Below are 18,821 nucleotides of genomic sequence, written 5' to 3' on the forward strand. Positions count from 1 at the left end.
TAAGTGACTTACTTACCTGTTAAAACTAACATTACTTTACCTCCCCCAGGAACTGTGAAAATTGCACTAAGTGTCCACTTTTAAAACAGCTTATTGTGTTTTATGTAAAAAGTATACATGCTAATGAAATGATTCAAAGTTCCTAAAGTACTTACCTGCAATACCTTTCAAATGAGATATTACATGTAGAATTTGAACCTGTGGTTCTTAAAATAAACTAAGAAAATATATTTTTCTATAACAAAACCTATTGGCTGGATTTGTCTCTGAGTGTGTGTTCCTCATTTATTGCCTGTGTGTATGTACAACAAATGCTTAACACTACTCCTTTGATAAGCCTACTGCTCGACCACACTACCACAAAATAGAGCATTAGTATTATCTCTTTTTGCCACTATCTTACCTCTAAGGGGAACCCTTGGACTCTGTGCATGCTATTCCTTACTTTGAAATAGCACATACAGAGCCAACTTCCTACACAAGAACTCTGAGACAATGTACAGCTTGACAGAAATAAACTGATGGTGACAGGTCACCCAAGTACAAATGGAGCCACTGCCTACAATGCTAGGTCACAAAGAAAACACTAAAAAGTGTAGCTTCAAACATCAAACCACAACACATTCACTCACCAGCTTCAAATGTACAGAAGGGCAGCACATATCTCGCTACATAAAAATAGAAAGATAATTCTATGTCTGCTGACTCTGGTTAGGTTCAGGGCATTAAAATCCAAATTCCCTTGCAAACTACGGCCTCACTGGCCTCCAAAAGTGGATCACCAATGTGGAAATATCCCTTGCTCAAGCCACGTCACGTTCACCTGGGACAGGAAACAATCTCCTGCGAGAGACCTTCCACTGGAGGAAAATCTAACTGTACATCAAAGTTTCCTTTCAAGGTGTAAAGTGCTGCAGTATTTCACAATAAACACTGGGCCATTCTGCCTTGAAAACACAGTAATCTGAATAAAGAGTTGTTAATATACCTTGACCAGTCTTTACATGCCTACAACTGCAAGGAGAATGCAGCCATTTTCATCATCATTACACCACACTGAAGAGCAAAAGAAGGGAGGAAGGTGAAGGACACAAATGTCCATACAGGGTCATGTAGATGTCTGTAAAATCGATCATTGGATATCTATTTGCCATTACCCCAAGAAGTGGTCCATAGCATACTATGCTGTACCATTTAAGGTTAACGTACTAACACAGGGCTCCTGTAAAGATTTATACCATTTAAACTATGAAAACAATTAATAAAAAATAAGTGTCAAAGTAATTGGTATATACTATGCTACCAAAAACTGTGGCAAACATAGTATACCATTTAGAGCTTAAATACCTTGTTTGACATTTGTACTAAACAGTACTGAAGTGAAGATTATGTAGGTTAACAGTCTTATTAGGCGCATCCCTTCCCTCCATTAAAAGGCTCTCCGAATTGTGGTGTATTCAAGTTTTTCAAAGCATATTCCAATTTTTAATGCCAGCTAATGGTTTATGTGCACCTAACTTGTGATCTATATCGCGATAAAAAAAGTAAAGTTCAAATTGACACTCAATAGTGAATTAACCCTCTAGCAGAGAGATTAGAGGGATGTACACATTTTCAGGAAAGTAATCAAACTTTACAATTAAAACCATAAGGAAGTGCTGAAGGTTAAGCCAGCTTTGTAATTTCTCCAAAGGAAGATACTTAAGGAGAGCAAATACAGGAGAACAGTAATACCTAAAAGTAAAGTTAAATATGCTGGTTAAAGATTTAAAAGAATAAATATAACAGAGTATGGCGGTTTCCATCAGAGGAACCCTGACTCTGGTTCTCTTATTTAAAAAAAAAAAAAAAAAAAGAATTTAAGAATTAAAAGCACAGTAAATGGAGACATCGTCAGCTATGCTCATAGTTGCAAAAGACCTTCATTTGGCAAACAGTGTTGATAATGAATGTTGTGAAAAATACTCACTAATTTACTGATCTCTTCTTGACGATCAGGTGCTGACCTGGCAGTTGCCCGAATCATAGTGGAGGTTTGATTGTCAGTAAGTTTCTTTATACATCTCTGTCCTGCCACTATATTACATACCTAGCCGGAATAAACAATCTGTTATGGTGTTGCTTAAATTGTATATCATGCACAGTGAATGGTGAACTTTACAAAAACGTCAGATCACAAAACTGACCAAACAGCGCATGGCAAGGTGCTGGGAAGGGACAGAGGACATGTTCTACATCAGAAACTTCATACACGGTTTAACTAATGTTGTGAAACTCCATGCAAAAGTTAAGTTAGTAGAAATTACCAAGGAAAAGCAAATGATATATAACTAACTAATAAAGACAAAAAAGGTACTTACTTGTGAAACTTTCTGCAGCATAAAAATCTTTGCAGAATTTATAAACCTAGGATAGCACTTCTTTGTTGCTGTATGCTAGCAACTAGTTAATAGAGAAACATATCTCTTTTGGAAAAAAAACACCACTTAAACTTTCTTCAAAATATCCCTCTCTTTATTAATTAAAATTATTTTGAAAAAAGATATATAGGCTGCCCAAGACATTCTGCCTGAAAATACAAACAACTCCAGGATCAACATACAGATCAAAAACCCAACTATATAATTAAGGCTGTCTTTTTGTGCCGCATAAGGCACAGATCAAGGCAGTTGAATTTCAGTCATTGATGTTCACAGTTCTTCAGCTGCTGTAAATAACACCCTAAACAAATAAGCTAAGCTCTCCAGGGCAGGCAAGGACAAAGTTTATTTCGTGAATTTAGCAACGAAGATGGAGAGCCAGCATTTCAGGTTATGAACTTTTACATCTGTCATAGGATCTTTTCTGATATTCATGAACACTTAAAAGAACAGCAAGCTAAGGCTACTTAAGCTATAACCGGATCATATAGCAAAGAAACTGACCTTTGGTTAAACAAACATGTTACAAAAAGGGACTTGGATTACCTGGGCACCCATCCTAGAATTGGAATCTAAATAATAACGCACATGCATAAACGTATCAGTAAACTGCTGCTTTACAAAGTTCTACCATGCAGAATGTACTGCAGCTTTGATAAATAATGTTAACCTGTGCCGAGCAGATTCATTTAAATGTTTTTATTAGCTTATGTAAGAAAGGATGAAAGCACATAAAAGGGTGCAGATACAGCAACGGAGTTTGTTGGGCTTGCAACACTGGAAGTGAGCAAGGCAAACCCAGCTACCCTAGACTTTAGTTTTGTTTTTAAAAATGGGGCTGAATTGCAAGAGTAACAACGCCACCCCCCATTCTGCTAATACGCCAGTGAGTAAGTCGATGAGCCCCGGCCCCAGGTGGGCAGAAACCGCTGTAGGGGAATGGTCAAAGCAAATGAGGGCTGTTGTGGTGATGCATATGCCTCTCCAAAAGCACCAAAATGCCATATGGAGCAGACGCAGGCATCTTCTTCTGCATGGGATAAAAACAGGCAGAGCAGTCAGTCTAGCTGTCATGGAGGGTGGGTCAAAACAGTGTTTTCTAAATGGTGGTTCGTGAAACAGCAGCTTACCCAATGTAGCTGAGCAGCCAGATAATAATGCTTCTGATCAAGAGTGCGAAGGCCGCCCTTCTCTGCTGGTAACCACAGTTAAGACAGCACAACTCTGCAACAGTCCCCACGACACACAAGGTCACCACGCAGGCCATCCAACGAAATGTAAATTACCAAAGTAATACAGCAGCCACTGGATTATTACCATTTTAGAGACGGCTATTCTAACCATCATGGAGACTGAAAAGGTTTGCCAAAAAGAGACCAGATTACAAATTACAGATACCGCCCTGCTAAGATTGTCACCCAAGATCAAAATAACAGATCTGAGTTCTAGAAATATTTAGTCCTGTCTAGGTAGTACCTCAACCCTTTTCAAACAACCAGGGTGCTGAGGGATATCTCAGCAGAAGTTGGGTCGGAAAAAACACTAGTAGATAAATAGATTGATTAACATGGATATCGAAGATTCATTTTGGCAGTAATAAAGGGCACGTTTTAAGTACCACTTTATGAAGAATATGGTATGGTTCAGCAATGCACAATTCTTGAACCTTTCTCACTATACAGCAGCCAGAACAGTTACCTACCTGTGATCCTCATTCTTCTCCAGGGGAGTCTTCATTGTCGTCATAAGCGCTCAACTGTACTGACCATATGTAGGATTTCAAAGCTTTTTTTTTTTTTTTTAACCTAAAAGATATATGGCACTTCTCATATTTGAAAGAGCCAATGTATTAAACAGAAATGGCAAAGTTCTTGACAGTCTAATGCAAGCTTAATTGGACAATTTGTATTATAAACAGAGAAGGCTGCTGTAAAGAAATGCCTCCTTGGCATGGTTACCCCCTGACTTTTTGCCTTTGCTGATGCTATGTTTTGAATTGAAAGTGTGCTGAGGCCTGCTAACCAGCCCCAGCACCAGTGTTCTTTCCCTAACCTGTACTTTTGATTCCACAATTGGCACACCCTGGCATCCAGATAAGTCTCTTGTAAGTGGTACCCCTGGTACCAAGGGCCCTGATGCCAAGGAAGGTCTCTAAGGGCTGCAGCATGTCTTATGCCACCCTGGAGACCCCTCACCCAGCACAGACACACTGCTTGCCAGCTTGTGTGTGCTGGTGAGAACAAAACGAGTAAGTCGACATGGCACTCCCCTCAGGGTGCCATGCCAGCCTCTCACTGCCTATGCAGGTATAGATAAGTCACCCCTCTAGTAGGCCTTACAGCCCTAAGGCAGGGTGCACTATACCATAGGTGAGGGCACCAGTGCATGAGCACTGTGCCCCTACAGTGTCTAAGCAATACCTTAGACATTGTAAGTGCAGGGTAGCCATAAGAGTATATGGTCTGGGAGTCTGTTTTACACGAACTCCACAGCACCATAATGGCTACACTGAAAACTGGGAAGTTTGGTATCAAACTTCTCAGGACAATAAATGCACACTGATGCCAGTGTACATTTTATTGTAAAATACACCACAGAGGGCACCTTAGAGGTGCCCCCTGAAACCTTAACCGACTATCTGTGTAGGCTGACTGGTTCCAGCAGCCTGCCACAACCGAGACATGTTGCTGGCCCCATGAGGAGAGTGCCTTTGTCACTCTGAGGCCAGTAACAAAGCCTGCACTGGGTGGAGATGCTAACACCTCCCCCAGGCAGGAGCTGTAACACCTGGCGGTGAGCCTCAAAGGCTCACCCCTTTGTCACAGCACCGCAGGACACTCCAGCTAGTGGAGTTGCCGGCCCCCTCCGGCCACAGCCCCCACTTTTGGCGGCAAGACCGGAGGAAACGAAGAAAACAACAAGGAGGAGTCACTGGCCAGTCAGGACAGCCCCTAAGGTGTCCTGAGCTGAAGTGACTCTAACTTTTAGAAATCCTCCATCTTGCAGATGGAGGATTCCCCCAATAGGATTAGGGATGTGACCCCCTCCCCTTGGGAGGAGGCACAAAGAGGGTGTACTCACCCTCAGGGCTAGTAGCCATTGGCTACTAACCCCCCAGACCTAAACACGCCCTTAAATTTAGTATTTAAGGGCTTCCCTGAACCCAAGAATTTAGATTCCTGAAACTACAAGAAGAAGAGGACTGCTGAGCTGAAAAACCCCTGCAGAGGAAGAACAGAAGACACCAACTGCTTTGGCCCCAGACTTACCGGCCTGTCTCCTGCCTTCCAAAGAAACCTGCTCCAGCGACGCTTTCCAAGGGACCAGCGACCTCTGAATCCTCTGAGGACTGCCCTGCTTCAAGAAAGACAAGAAACTCCTGAGGACAGCGGCACTGCTCCAAAAGAACTGCAACTTTGTTACAGAGGAGCAGATTTAAAGACCCCTGCAAATCCCCGCAAGAAGCGGGAGACTTGCAACACTGCACCCGGCGACCCCGACTCGACTGGTGGAGAACCAACACCTCAGGGAGGACCCTCCGGCGACTCCGAGACCGTGAGTAACCAAAGTTGTCCCCCCTGATCCCCCACAGCGACGCCTGCAGAGGGAATCCCGAGGCTCCCCCTGACCGCGACTGCCTGAACTCCATTTCCCGACGGCTGGAAAAGACCCTGCACCCGCAGCCCCCAGCACCTGAAGGAACGGAACTCCTGTGCAGGAGTGACCCCCAGGAGGCCCTCTCCCTTGCCCAGGTGGTGGCTACCCCGAGGAGCCCCCCCCCTTGCCTGCATCGCTGAAGAGACCCCTTGGTCTCCCATAGGAAACTATTGGAAACCCGACGCGTGTTTACACACTGCACCCGGCCGCCCCCGCGCTGCTGAGGGTGTACTTTTTGTGCTGACTCGTGTCCCCCCCGGTGCCCTACAAAACCCCCCTGGTCTGCCCTCCGAAGACGCGGGTACTTACCTGCTGGCAGACTGGAACCGGGGCACCCCCTTCTCTCCATTGAAGCCTATGTGTTTTGGGCACCTCTTTGACCTTTGCACCTGACCGGCCCTGAGCTGCTGGTGTGATAACTTTGGGGTTGCTCTAAACCCCCAACGGTGGGCTACCTTGGACCAAAAACTGAAACCTGTAAGTGACTTACTTACCTGTTAAAACTAACAATAACTTACCTCCCCCAGGAACTGTGAAAATTGCACTGTGTCCACTTTTAAAACAGCTATTTGTGTTTTATGTAAAAAGTATACATGCTAATGAAATGATTCAAAGTTCCTAAAGTACTTACCTGCAATACCTTTCAAATGAGATATTACATGTAAAATTTGAACCTGTGGTTCTTAAAATAAACTAAGAAAATATATTTTTCTATAACAAAACCTATTGGCTGGATTTGTCTCTGAGTGTGTGTTCCTCATTTATTGCCTGTGTGTATGTACAACAAATGCTTAACACTACTCCTTTGATAAGCCTACTGCTCGACCACACTACCACAAAATAGAGCATTAGTATTATTTCTTTTTGCCACTATCTTACCTCTAAGGGGAACCCTTGGACTCTGTGCATACTATTCCTTACTTTGAAATAGTGTATACAGAGCCAACTTCCTACAGCTGCTAATTGATGAAACTGACAAGGCCAATATTTCACACAACTACTGTAAAGGAAAAATCTCAGAGAAGAAGGGCAATGGAGCTAAACAGGCTGCAAACTGGAAAGGCTTGAGAACCAACACTTCTCTTTTAGTGAGGAGCATTGCTCTAGAAACCCATCATGCCCTGCCAGCATAAAGTAGCCCAGCTCATAGTAATTAAGGAGCAAAAGGTAGTAGATTTAACGTCTCATATTAAGGGAGGAAGTACAGCTTCCTATTGTGATTGGTGTAAACCTGACTTTTCTGTATGGTTAATCCCCAAATTTTTCACCTTTTGCTGGACACTATGGGGGGGTCATTACAACCCCGGCGACCAGTGTAATAGTGGCTGTACATACCGCCACTATTATGACACTGGAGGTTTGGCCAAAGCCAAACTGGCAATTTACCACACCGACCGCAGGGCTGGAGACTACGGTCTCCAGCCCAGCAGCCATCACTAGGCCACCCATGGCATTATGACCCCGCCCGCCGCCATGGTTTCTGTGGCTTCTGTACCGCCACGAAAACCATGGCAGTAGGCACTATCAGTGCCAGGGAATTCCTACCCTGGCACTGATAGGGGTGTCCCCGCCCCATCCCCAAAGTCCTCGACCACCCTCCCCCTCCCAAACTCCTCCCCAACATACACACACCTACAGGCACATACATACACACTCATACACACAAGCATATCCACATTCACCCATGCATGCATACATTCATACACACACACAGCAACACTCACAAACATACATACATACATAGTAGCACACAAGCAATCACACCACAACATACACGTACACTTACACCCATTCATGCACACATGCATTACACACGCCTCACACACCCTCATGCACGCACACAAACACAGTATCACACACACACACACACACACACACACACACACACACACACACACACACACACACCACCTCCCTCCCATGCTGGAGAACCCGACTTACCTGCTTGCAGGGAAGTCCTCCGGCAGGAGAAGGGGATGCAGCGCTGCTACCAGCAGCAGCGTAAGCCAGCAGAACGCCACCAGGTGTCTCGCTGGTGTGGCACCTTACCGCCGCCATGACCGTAGCCGGAATTCCACCAGCCTTCTGGCGGAATTCTGGCTACGGTCATATTTTGGTGGACGGTTGTTAGCCACAGGGATGGTATGCTGGTGGCCATCGCCGTGGCGGTAGGCGGCATTTGCAGCCAATGTTATAATGAGGGCCTATATTTTTGATAGCTTTAGAACTCTTTGCACTTTAACCCTACAAGCCAGTATTAAAGTGCAGATGCTTTTCAATGATGACAAAAATGGGTAGACTCCTAATTGGTCTATTTAATTTACATATATGTCCCTAGTTATAGTACAAAAAAAAAAATGCACCCAGGGCTGATAACAGAAACGTCACTGGTTTACTGCAGGGCCTATTGTACCATCCACAACAGTGATAGTATAAAACATGGCTTCAAGCCTATCATTGTAGCTTTACTTTTGCAGTTTAAACACTATAATTCGACCTGTCAGATAAACCCTTTTATCAGTTCAAAATCTCTTTTTTAAATATGAATGTCACCTCTACGCAGACCTTGTAGTTCACAAAGCAGTGTGCATGTTATTTAATAGGAGGACATGTAGAAATGTAAAGATTAACTAAACAAAAATGTTAATTGTTCCTAAAAAAACAATTCAATGATGAAGTAGAATTTTTAATATATATTAACGAAAGAAAAGTAGAAAGTTATCTAAAGTTATCTTTGCCGCCTGCAGTTCCTGGAGGCTAGATTTGCTCTCTCACTTCTGCCAAGCAGTAATTAGCATTTGAAGAGGTGTGAAAAAGGGGATAAGTCCCAGCAGCAAACAATAGGCTGACTTGATTAGGCAGGGATGACTCCTTTGAATGGTACTGCGAGCATTCTTTTTTAATTTACGGCATCAAATCCTGAAACTTGGATGTCTTTACCCTTATAGAAAACTATATATCATGAGTTACAACAATGTGCCTAAATCACATTAACTATGCAGGAAGAAACGAAGTTCTACAAGAAAAGGTGCCTTTTACAATAAAAGTTGCAAGGTAAGCTAAAAAACTGTTCAAACAGATTAAGCTCCCATGGAGAAAGTGGTCTACCTACTGGGGAAAAGGCATTTTAAAGCCTTTCTTGAAAATCTTAATCACAGGTACTCTGGAAGAAAAGATTAAGAACATTTCCTGTAAGCAGTGGCAGCTCTAGGATGTGCCCTGACAGATGAAAACCAGCCCAGACTTGAAGAAACGTATGGAATACTGTTGCATTCTGGCAGCTGGTCAGGTCAATAATCTTCTGGATGTACCGTCTTACAAAACCTCCTCTATTTGAAAGTGTGGTGCACTGTGGTGGATGGACATCTAGCCTCTTTTATTATGTCCATGCATGCATGTGGAAGAGTTAAGAAACCATATTTAAAGAATACATGAGCCAAAGGGCCAAGTTCAACAAATGAAGGTGGAGGATGCAAGATCTGATCCACAAACCTAAACAGAAAATCCAGTCTGCACTGCTACACTGCTTGTGTGAACAGTTCAAAAGGTGAAAAGCGGTGAGTTCATCAACACTGGTGCATTCATTCCGAGGTTATCAAAATAAGAGTGGTCTCTTATAAATATGTCAATTGGAATCATGGGTTTAAGTGGAAATGCATAAAGAAACGTCTTCAACCATTGTAACCGACTAGGAATTACACAATGGGCCTGACTACTAAAACACGGAGCCGGAGTTTGAATATTGTTTTTAATTCTGTGTTTGCAAACATTTATCTGAATGGTATCCATTTGTAAAACGACGTTTTGCAGCACTCTTGTTTACTATGCATTCATAATCTTCTGAAAAAAAAGTATTTCTGAATGAGTCTGCCTCTAACTTTTCAACTCCCAGGAATGGACTGCTGTGTAATCAGCCAGTTTCAGATTGTATGAACTTCATGAGACAGGCGTCTGGATTGAGTTCCTTCACGCTTGTCCAGATAACGCATTGTTGCCTTTGTGTCTGCCTGAATCTAAAAAGAGTTCAACTTGAGAGCTGGAAGAAAAGATAAGGTCAGGTTGACTGCACTTCATTTTGAAGATTGATATGGTAATACTTCTCTTTTTCTAACCAAGTGCTTGAACCTGTAAATGATCCCGGTGTGCTCCCGCATCCCAGAAGGAAGGCATCAACCGTTATTTTACTAACGGCAGCACCAAGCGATCAACCGAATCACAGCTTTGTGAATCTTAATTTGTCGTTCCTGTTGCTTGAGACCTGCCACCACTGACCTAAGGATACTGTTGCATCAGTTGTAAATAATCAAATGCAAGGGACCAAGAAAATGCTCTATATCACGGACACCAGCAGAAGAGCTCTTACAGGCCATTTGACAAAGTATTTAAAAGATTGCAACAGTTTAGAAAGTTAGAAAAGACTCTTCTCTCAAGGATAGCCTTCAGCTGCCCTGTATCCAGGATTTTCCCCGGAGAAAGGTGCGATGGTATGCCTTCAAAATTTCAAAAGCAAAGGTCCTTCTCAAATATTAATCCCAAAAATAAATGCTTCGAAAAATGACCACAATGTTTTTTTCCCCAATTTTTTTTTATGCAAGAACTGTATGAAAGATGTTAATGGTTACTTGTATAGGATATGAGGCTGAGGGTTGAAAGTATTGGGTCCAGAGTTAAGGAGCTGGGTTTGTGGGTTTACAAGATAAAGGGTATGAATTGGGAGGTAAAATGTTGATGGTATAGGGTTTCAGAGATAAAGAGTTTAGGAGTATAGGATTACTGACATAATATTAATGTCATAGGTGTTAAGGACATGCAACTAAAGATCTGGAGTACAGGATGAGGGGTCTGGTGTATAGGGTCAAGGATATAAGTTTACATTTTAAGGGCTTGGGGTTTGAAGTTAGGGGCACAGGGATTGGGGTACGTGGTTGAGAGTACAGGATTAAATACATTTGGTTATAGGTAAAGGGCTAATAATTTGCTGTATCAACCAATGACATAAGGATATGAGTTTGTAGTACAGGGCTAAAGGTTTTGAGCGTGTCAGCTGTAGAGGATATAGGGCTAAGGCTACATTGTTAACAATTTAGTCTTTGGGGGACAGGTTTAAGGGTTTGGGAATAGGAGTAAGGGTTTGAAGAGTAGGAGTTAAGAAATTAGAAGTTGGCCTTTAGGGGAATATGGCTAAGAGTATACGGTTAAATGTATGGGTTCACGGAGCTACAGGTATGGAATACGGTTAAGGGTTTCTTGTACGGATTAAGAGTATATGATGGAGGATAAGAGACAACAATATAGGATATAGAACTCAGAGTTCGGGTACTGGGATTAACGGGAGAGAGTTAAGGATCTGGGGTACAGTGCTGAGTTTAGGGTATAGGGTTTAAGGTTTGGATATAAGAGTACAATATGTAAGGGTTATGACTATGAAATTAGGGTTTTAGGAATAATGGTACAGAGAGTAGTGAGGGTTTGGGGATTAGTGTTTCGGGTATAGAGTTAGAAATTAAGCAGATGGGATTATGGCTGTTGAGTTTATCTCTATGATTACATTTATTTAGCATCACAATTGTGAATGTATTTACTTTAACCTGTTGAGTGTAATCATTATTTTTAGCATAAACATATAAGAAGTAAATCCAAAGCATTTCTAATGTAGCATTGCACTTAATTCATTTTGATTGAACACACTTCAATTTGCAACAAACAGTAAGTGATGAAACGAAATGCTAGATTAACAAAGCATACATCAGTTTATAGCACTAGTAACATCTTAACCAGGTTACTATTCTTTTAAATCCTTAAAATTACATGCTTTGCTATGCCAAGTGGTCAGACTGGACAACATGGTTACTTAACATTGGCAACACAGCAGGACTATCTGAACCAGGACTGCCCAAAAATGCATTTGTAATCCAGTCACAATACTAGTACATACCTTTTTCTTCCATTCCCAATGGGAATTTTATTTCCCTTGCTTCCACCCATGAAGGGCACCTAAGTAAATTAATTTTCCTATTTAAGTCCGAAAGCGCTTTGGGCCAGATCTCCTGCACCTGCTCTGATTCACATCATCCCTCCTTGAAGGGATGCGGCCTTCCAGGGAGGTAATTAACTTTGCCACTTGCAAAGGACCATGTACATTAGCAAAGTGGCAACTGCAGGTCAAAAAACGTCAGGGCATGAAGAAAAGCAGCAGGATACCAGGGGCACCCCTGTTGGGAAAAGAAAAATGAAATTGAGGTGGTGCGGGGGGGGGGTTTGGGGGCTCATCTCCTTATAAATAAAAAAACACAGGAGTCAGTTTTCTCATCTGGGCTATGGTCACCAGAAACAAGCTAAAAGAGGCTGCTCTTTAAGAATAACATGTAACAGTGGTAACTACAGAAGAAAAAAGGTACATGCGTCAAGGGGGTGAGGCGGAGAATCCGTTCAAAACAATGGGGTTTTCACAACGCGACCAACACTTTGTATAAAGTGTATTATTGGTTTATGTCCCACAGTGGAATGTTAACACATCCTCATAGCAGGATGTCACAGAACTGTAATCTTTATAACCTTCTTGAACCAATGTCCCATGGCCATATTAATGAACTATGGGTGAGAATCTCAGTTTTAGAGGAATTAAGTTTCATGTGATTTTGTGGACTCCAATGGTCACTGCTGGAAGGTTCTGAACAAGAGTCCTCTCAGTATTTATTGAGAACTACAAGTTGGTGGACTTTGCAAACGTTTTTCTAGGAATGTATCGGGTTCCTTTAATTAAGGAGGATCCTATACATAGTAGGCACCTGTAGGAAGTTGGCTCTGTATGTGCTATTTCAAAGTAAGGAATAGCATGCACAGAGTCCAAGGGTTCCCCTTAGAGGTAAAATAGTGGTAAAAATAGATAATACTAATGCTCTATTTTGTGGTAGTGTGGTCGAGCAGTAGGCTTATCCAAGGAGTAGTGTTAAGCATTTGTTGTACATACACATAGACAATAAATGAGGTACACACACTCAGACAAATCCAGCCAATAGGTTTTGTTATAGAAAAATATATTTTCTTAGTTTATTTTAAGAACCACAGGTTCAAATTTAACATGTAATATCTTGTTTGAAAGGTATTGCAGGTAAGTACATTAGGAACTTTGAATCATTTCAATTGCATGTATACTTTTCAAGTTATTCACAAATAGCTATTTTAAAAGTGGACACAGTGCAATTTTCACAGTTCCTGGGGGAGGTAAGTTTTTGTTAGTTTTACCAGGTAAGTAAGACACTTACAGGGTTCAGTTCTTGGTCCAAGGTAGCCCACCGTTGGGGGTTCAGAGCAACCCCAAAGTTACCACACCAGCAGCTCAGGGCCGGTCAGGTGCAGAGTTCAAAGTGGTGCCCAAAACGCATAGGCTATAATGGAGAGAAGGGGGTGCCCCGGTTCCAGTCTGCAAGCAGGTAAGTACCCGCGTCTTCGGAGGGCAGACCAGGGGGGTTTTGTAGGGCACCGGGGGGGACACAAGTCCACACAGAAATTTCACCCTCAGCGGCGCGGGGGCGGCCGGGTGCAGTGTTAGAACAAGCGTCGGGTTCGCAATGTAAGTCAATGAGAGATCAAGGGATCTCTTCAGCGCTGCAGGCAGGCAAGGGGGGGCTTCCTCGGGGAAACCTCCACTTGGGCAAGGGAGAGGGACTCCTGGGGGTCACTTCTGCAGTGAAAGTCCGGTCCTTCAGGTCCTGGGGGCTGCGGGTGCAGGGTCTTTTCCAGGCATCGGGACTTAGGTTTCAGAGAGTCGCGGTCAGGGGAAGCCTCGGGATTCCCTCTGCAGGCGGCGCTGTGGGGGTCAGGGGGGACAGGTTTTGGTACTCACAGTCGTAGAGTAGTCCGGGGGTCCTCCCTGAGGTGTTGGTTCTCCACCAGCCGAGTCGGGGTCGCCGGGTGCAGTGTTGCAAGTCTCACGCTTCTTGCGGGGAGTTGCAGGGTTCTTTAAAGCTGCTTCTTGAAACAAAGTTGCAGTCTTTTTGGAGCAGGTCCGCTGTCCTCGGGAGTTTCTTGTCGTCGTCGAAGCAGGGCAGTCCTCAGAGGATTCAGAGGTCGCTGGTCCCTTTGGAAGGCGTCGCTGGAGCAGAGTTCTTTGGAAGGCAGGAGACAGGCCGGTGAGTTTCTGGAGCCAAGGCAGTTGTTGTCTTCTGGTCTTCCCCTGCAGGGGTTTTCAGCTAGGCAGTCCTTCTTCTTGTAGTTGCAGGAATCTAATTTTCTAGGGTTCAGGGTAGCCCTTAAATACTAAATTTAAGGGCGTGTTTAGGTCTGGGGGGTTAGTAGCCAATGGCTACTAGCCCTGAGGGTGGGTACACCCTCTTTGTGCCTCCTCCCAAGGGGAGGGGGTCACAATCCTAACCCTATTGGGGGAATCCTCCATCTGCAAGATGGAGGATTTCTAAAAGTTAGAGTCACCTCAGCTCAGGACACCTTAGGGGCTGTCCTGACTGGCCAGTGACTCCTCCTTGTTGCTTTCTTTGTTCCCTCCAGCCTTGCCGCCAAAAGTGGGGGCCGTGGCCGGAGGGGGCGGGCAACTCCACTAAGCTGGAGTGCCCTGCTGGGCTGTGACAAAGGGGTGAGCCTTTGAGGCTCACCGCCAGGTGTTACAGCTCCTGCCTGGGGGAGGTGTTAGCATCTCCACCCAGTGCAGGCTTTGTTACTGGCCTCAGAGTGACAAAGGCACTCTCCCCATGGGGCCAGCAACATGTCTCTAGTGTGGCAGGCTGCTGGAACTAGTCAGCCTACACAGACAGTCGGTTAAGTTTCAGGGGGCACCTCTAAGGTGCCCTCTGGGGTGTATTTTGCAATAAAATGTACACTGCCATCAGTGTGCATTTATTGTGCTGAGAAGTTTGATACCAAACTTCCCAGTTTTCAGTGTAGCCATTATGGTGCTGTGGAGTTCGTGTAAAACAGACTCCCAGACCATATACTCTTATGGCTACCCTGCACTTACAATGTCTAAGGTTTTGTTTAGACACTGTAGGGGTACAGTGCTCATGCACTGGTACCCTCACCTATGGTATAGTGCACCCTGCCTTGGGGCTGTAAGGCCTGCTAGAGGGGTGTCTTACCTATACTGCATAGGCAGTGAGAGGCTGGCATGGCACCCTGAGGGGAGTGCCATGTCGACTTACTCATTTTGTTCTCACTAGCACACACAGGCTTGTAAGCAGTGTGTCTGTGCTGAGTGAGGGGTCTCTAGGGTGGCATAATACATGCTGCAGCCCTTAGAGACCTTCCCTGGCATCAGGGCCCTTGGTACCAGAGGTACCAGTTACAAGGGACTTATCTGGATGCCAGGGTGTGCCAATTGTGGGATCAATTGTACATTTTAGGTGAAAGAACACTGGTGCTGGGGCCTGGTTAGCAGGGTCCCAGCACACTTCTCAGTCAAGTCAGCATCAGTATCAGGCAAAAAGTGGGGGGTAACTGCAACAGGGAGCCATTTCTTTACAGCACCACAAATCAAAATATCCTTCTTGCATTCATATTGAGTCCATTCCAGTTAAAGCTTCATAGATTATGTGTCTGTGTATTTTAAATAGTGCAGCAACTAACCTTTCAGTAACTTCTGAACACTCAGTGAGGATACACTCACTGAACAATCAGCAGCAAACAAAGGAGAGAATACATTGGATCAGGTAGTGCCCTCAACTGATATTGTACTATTACAGCCAGTGATGATACTCAAGTACTGTGACAAAACATGTTGAACAAAAAGTCACTCAGTTAAGGTCTCATGGAAATGGTGATATTTCCACAGCTCTAGACCTTGTATTCACAGGTATCTGCCTCCTCTTTCAGCGCTGGGTAATGTTTGTTGAATATCAGGTTTGAAGCTGACGAGTGGAGGTTTCTCACAGTTATTTTCTGCTTTTTCACCAGAGGCGGCTTTGTGGGTTTGTGGATGTGGAAATGATTTATTTGGGAAGGTCGGAATAAAAGATGCTAGAATCTGGCCTCTGGTCAACTCAACTGGATGGTTGTTTGTTTTATGGAGCAGGGAGAGCTTGAGATTGATCATACTCCTCTGACCCTCTTCTGGATTCCCTCTTAATACTACTAACATACTTACAACATTTTTTTATTTATTTAAGGCTCAATCCTAATTGTAGCCAGGTAAATAACCTTATGTGCTAACATTGCCAACGAAGTTTCCACAACACTGTCTAGTATACAAAGAGCATACGAGGCAGAACACGACATTCAAAAGCCAAAGAACAGTCCACATACATTCAACACACTTCACAAAAGCACCATTAAAATACAATATACACACAACGTACACAACTTCAAACACAAAAATATTATTAGAACACAGCACTAACATCCACCACAGGGCACGTAAATCACCTAATTGGCTATCACTGTGCTCAAAACAGACAACTTTGAAACTCCTTACTTCTAAAGCTAAAACAGAACACTGAGAGAACTTTTAACACCCATACAACAAAATCTTGATAGGTACATAGCTACTATGATTACCTAAACAGGACTTACTACATATGTATTTCAATGTGTATTGATGTTTATGAGTAAGCAAAGAAGCTGGATAGTAAAGAAGCGTTCTACAATATTGGATAATGTTGGGAGATGGCGCACGGTCACTTACACCAAGAGGCCATTTCCTTTTTTTTCGAAATTACATTTTAAATATTATTTTAATGCACAGGAAGAGATTAAGTGACTTGTTTGCATGATGGGCCGTTAAGTACTGATGCTGAGATTTAAACTCAGCACCCCATGGTCTAAAGTCAGCAACTTAGCCACCAGACCACACCACAAAACACCTCACGCTTTTACTAAACGCTTCGCTATTCACACGCCAAACCAAATTACAACCAATCCATCTGGTAAGATCCTTGGAAACACTGATCAAAAACTGTAACTGACTGACTTAATAATTGAGACAAGCTAAATGGAAAGTGTTACGAAAAACATTACGTTTACATCACCAATGACAATTTCACATGTAAAAATCAGTCTCATGCTTGTGATGGAATCCTCAAAATCAAAGCTAGAAGCTACCCGGACCAGTTAGCACTGCAAGCTCATACATACATCATAACAAATGAAGCACTGCACAAACATTCAAACACCAGAAAAGTCAGCATTCAAGACTGCAGAAGTTCTCAAAAACTGACTATTCTTGAAAAATAATTAGCCAACTAAAGCAGTAAAAGATAGTGATAAATTCTACTTGCCTCAAGAGGAAGGTATGTATGCTTTTGCTCCTGTCCGACTTGTAAACATGGAAGATGAGGGTAACGCAGGACAAGCTTGTGCCGGTCCTTAAAGTACTGAGCTACAGTGCATTCTACTGTCTGACCACTCTCTTGCTGAAGTGGGAATCTGAAGAGAAAAAAAGACAAGAACTTACAGATCCTGGAGACCTTTACGAAGCAAAGAATAATTTAACACTGACATTTCTATTTGGATAATGCAGCAGCTTAGTACCCACTTTACTTTCACAATATTTCTATTATTGAGATATATATCCCTTCAAAGACAATTACAATGGTACTGGAAAATTTGAAACCACTGATTGATAAACCCAAGCTTGACCTTATTCGCTTTCCAAGCAATATTGTCACAAATTAATCCACATGAGGGGGTGGATACTCTCCCCTGAAAGAGCAACAGTCATCCTATTCATGGGAAGAGCCCCAAGCGGGCTTCAAAAGCTTCTATGTGACAGGCGGAAAGCATTAAGGGATTGGTGTGGAAAAAAAATGAAGATTAAAAAAAAACTGCTCACAGATGAGAAGGGGCTTGAGGCAGTGGGACTGTAAGCCTTGAAGGTTCTGCTGAAAGTGGAACGAGCAAATACTCTGTCTTCATCTAGTCTAATTCATTAATGAGACCCACAAGAACTCTAAAAATCAATGGGATTTGGTATGGCGGATCCATATAATAACCATCATAAGATCTGTAAAAAATGGGAAAGCCATATAGCCACTGCATAGCTTTTCCATCCCTATAGTGAAGATTAGGGTACTGTGGTTCATGATGAGCACTTTCATAATCAATTCTTCCCCCCTCCTGGCACTTTACATGGATTTACTTGGGGTGGTGAAGGGGTTAAATGGACCTTCATCCTGAGATGTCCCTTCAATGCTTGGAAGATTCTTGGGAGAAAAACGGTGAAAGAAACCAGGCCTTTTGCAGGTTGTTCCTTCCATTTTGCCCCCATCTGAACCACTAGAAGATAGGCTCAGAGTGCACTGGGCCCCTGCTAGCCAGGCTCAAAGTGCCAGTCTTCTTTCCCCTAAAAGAGTAAAATGGTCCAACTGTGTACAGTTGGCACACACCTTAATACCCCTGTAAGCCCCTAGTAAATGGGACCCCTGGTACCCAGGGTATGGGTATCAAAGAGGGGTTGCTACATGTATTATGCTACCCTAAGGAAACCCCCATACAAAGTGCATTCAGGCTGCGTGACATGGTGCAAACCATGTGTGAAAAGACAACATGGCACACTCAATGTGTGTCATGCCCAAGTCACAGCATATATGTAAGGCCTTATAGCCCTAAGCCCTAATATAATTAAGACTCTCCCACAGCAGGCCTTGTATGCCCCAGTGCTATCTAATTCAACTACTAGCTGGTACATGGGAATAGGGAAGACATCTTAAGTAAATGTACTGGGCACTGGTCATTAAGATCCCCCACAGTTACACAATGGCTTTACTGAAACCTATAGTGTTTGGTATCAAACACATTGTC

At 43.4% G+C, this 18,821-nt stretch overlaps 1 protein-coding gene across 4 annotated transcripts in view; it reads right to left on the bottom strand.

The window, feature by feature from the left end:
• AGO2 (argonaute RISC catalytic component 2) overlaps window positions 1–18,821 on the bottom strand; it is a 517,474-nt gene that overhangs the window by 360,484 nt on the left and 138,169 nt on the right. For all 4 annotated transcript variants that reach the window (XM_069220804.1, XM_069220806.1, XM_069220805.1 and 1 more), the window contains exons 8-9: window positions 17,300–17,447; window positions 1,970–2,089 (exon numbers count right to left, since the gene is read on the bottom strand). In XM_069220804.1, the coding sequence (XP_069076905.1) occupies window positions 1,970–2,089; window positions 17,300–17,447 (268 nt within the window). The remainder of the gene's footprint in view (window positions 1–1,969; window positions 2,090–17,299; window positions 17,448–18,821) is intronic.

This window comes from Pleurodeles waltl, chromosome 2_2, assembly GCF_031143425.1.
Source record: "Pleurodeles waltl isolate 20211129_DDA chromosome 2_2, aPleWal1.hap1.20221129, whole genome shotgun sequence".
Taxonomy (NCBI): Eukaryota; Metazoa; Chordata; class Amphibia; order Caudata; family Salamandridae; genus Pleurodeles; species Pleurodeles waltl.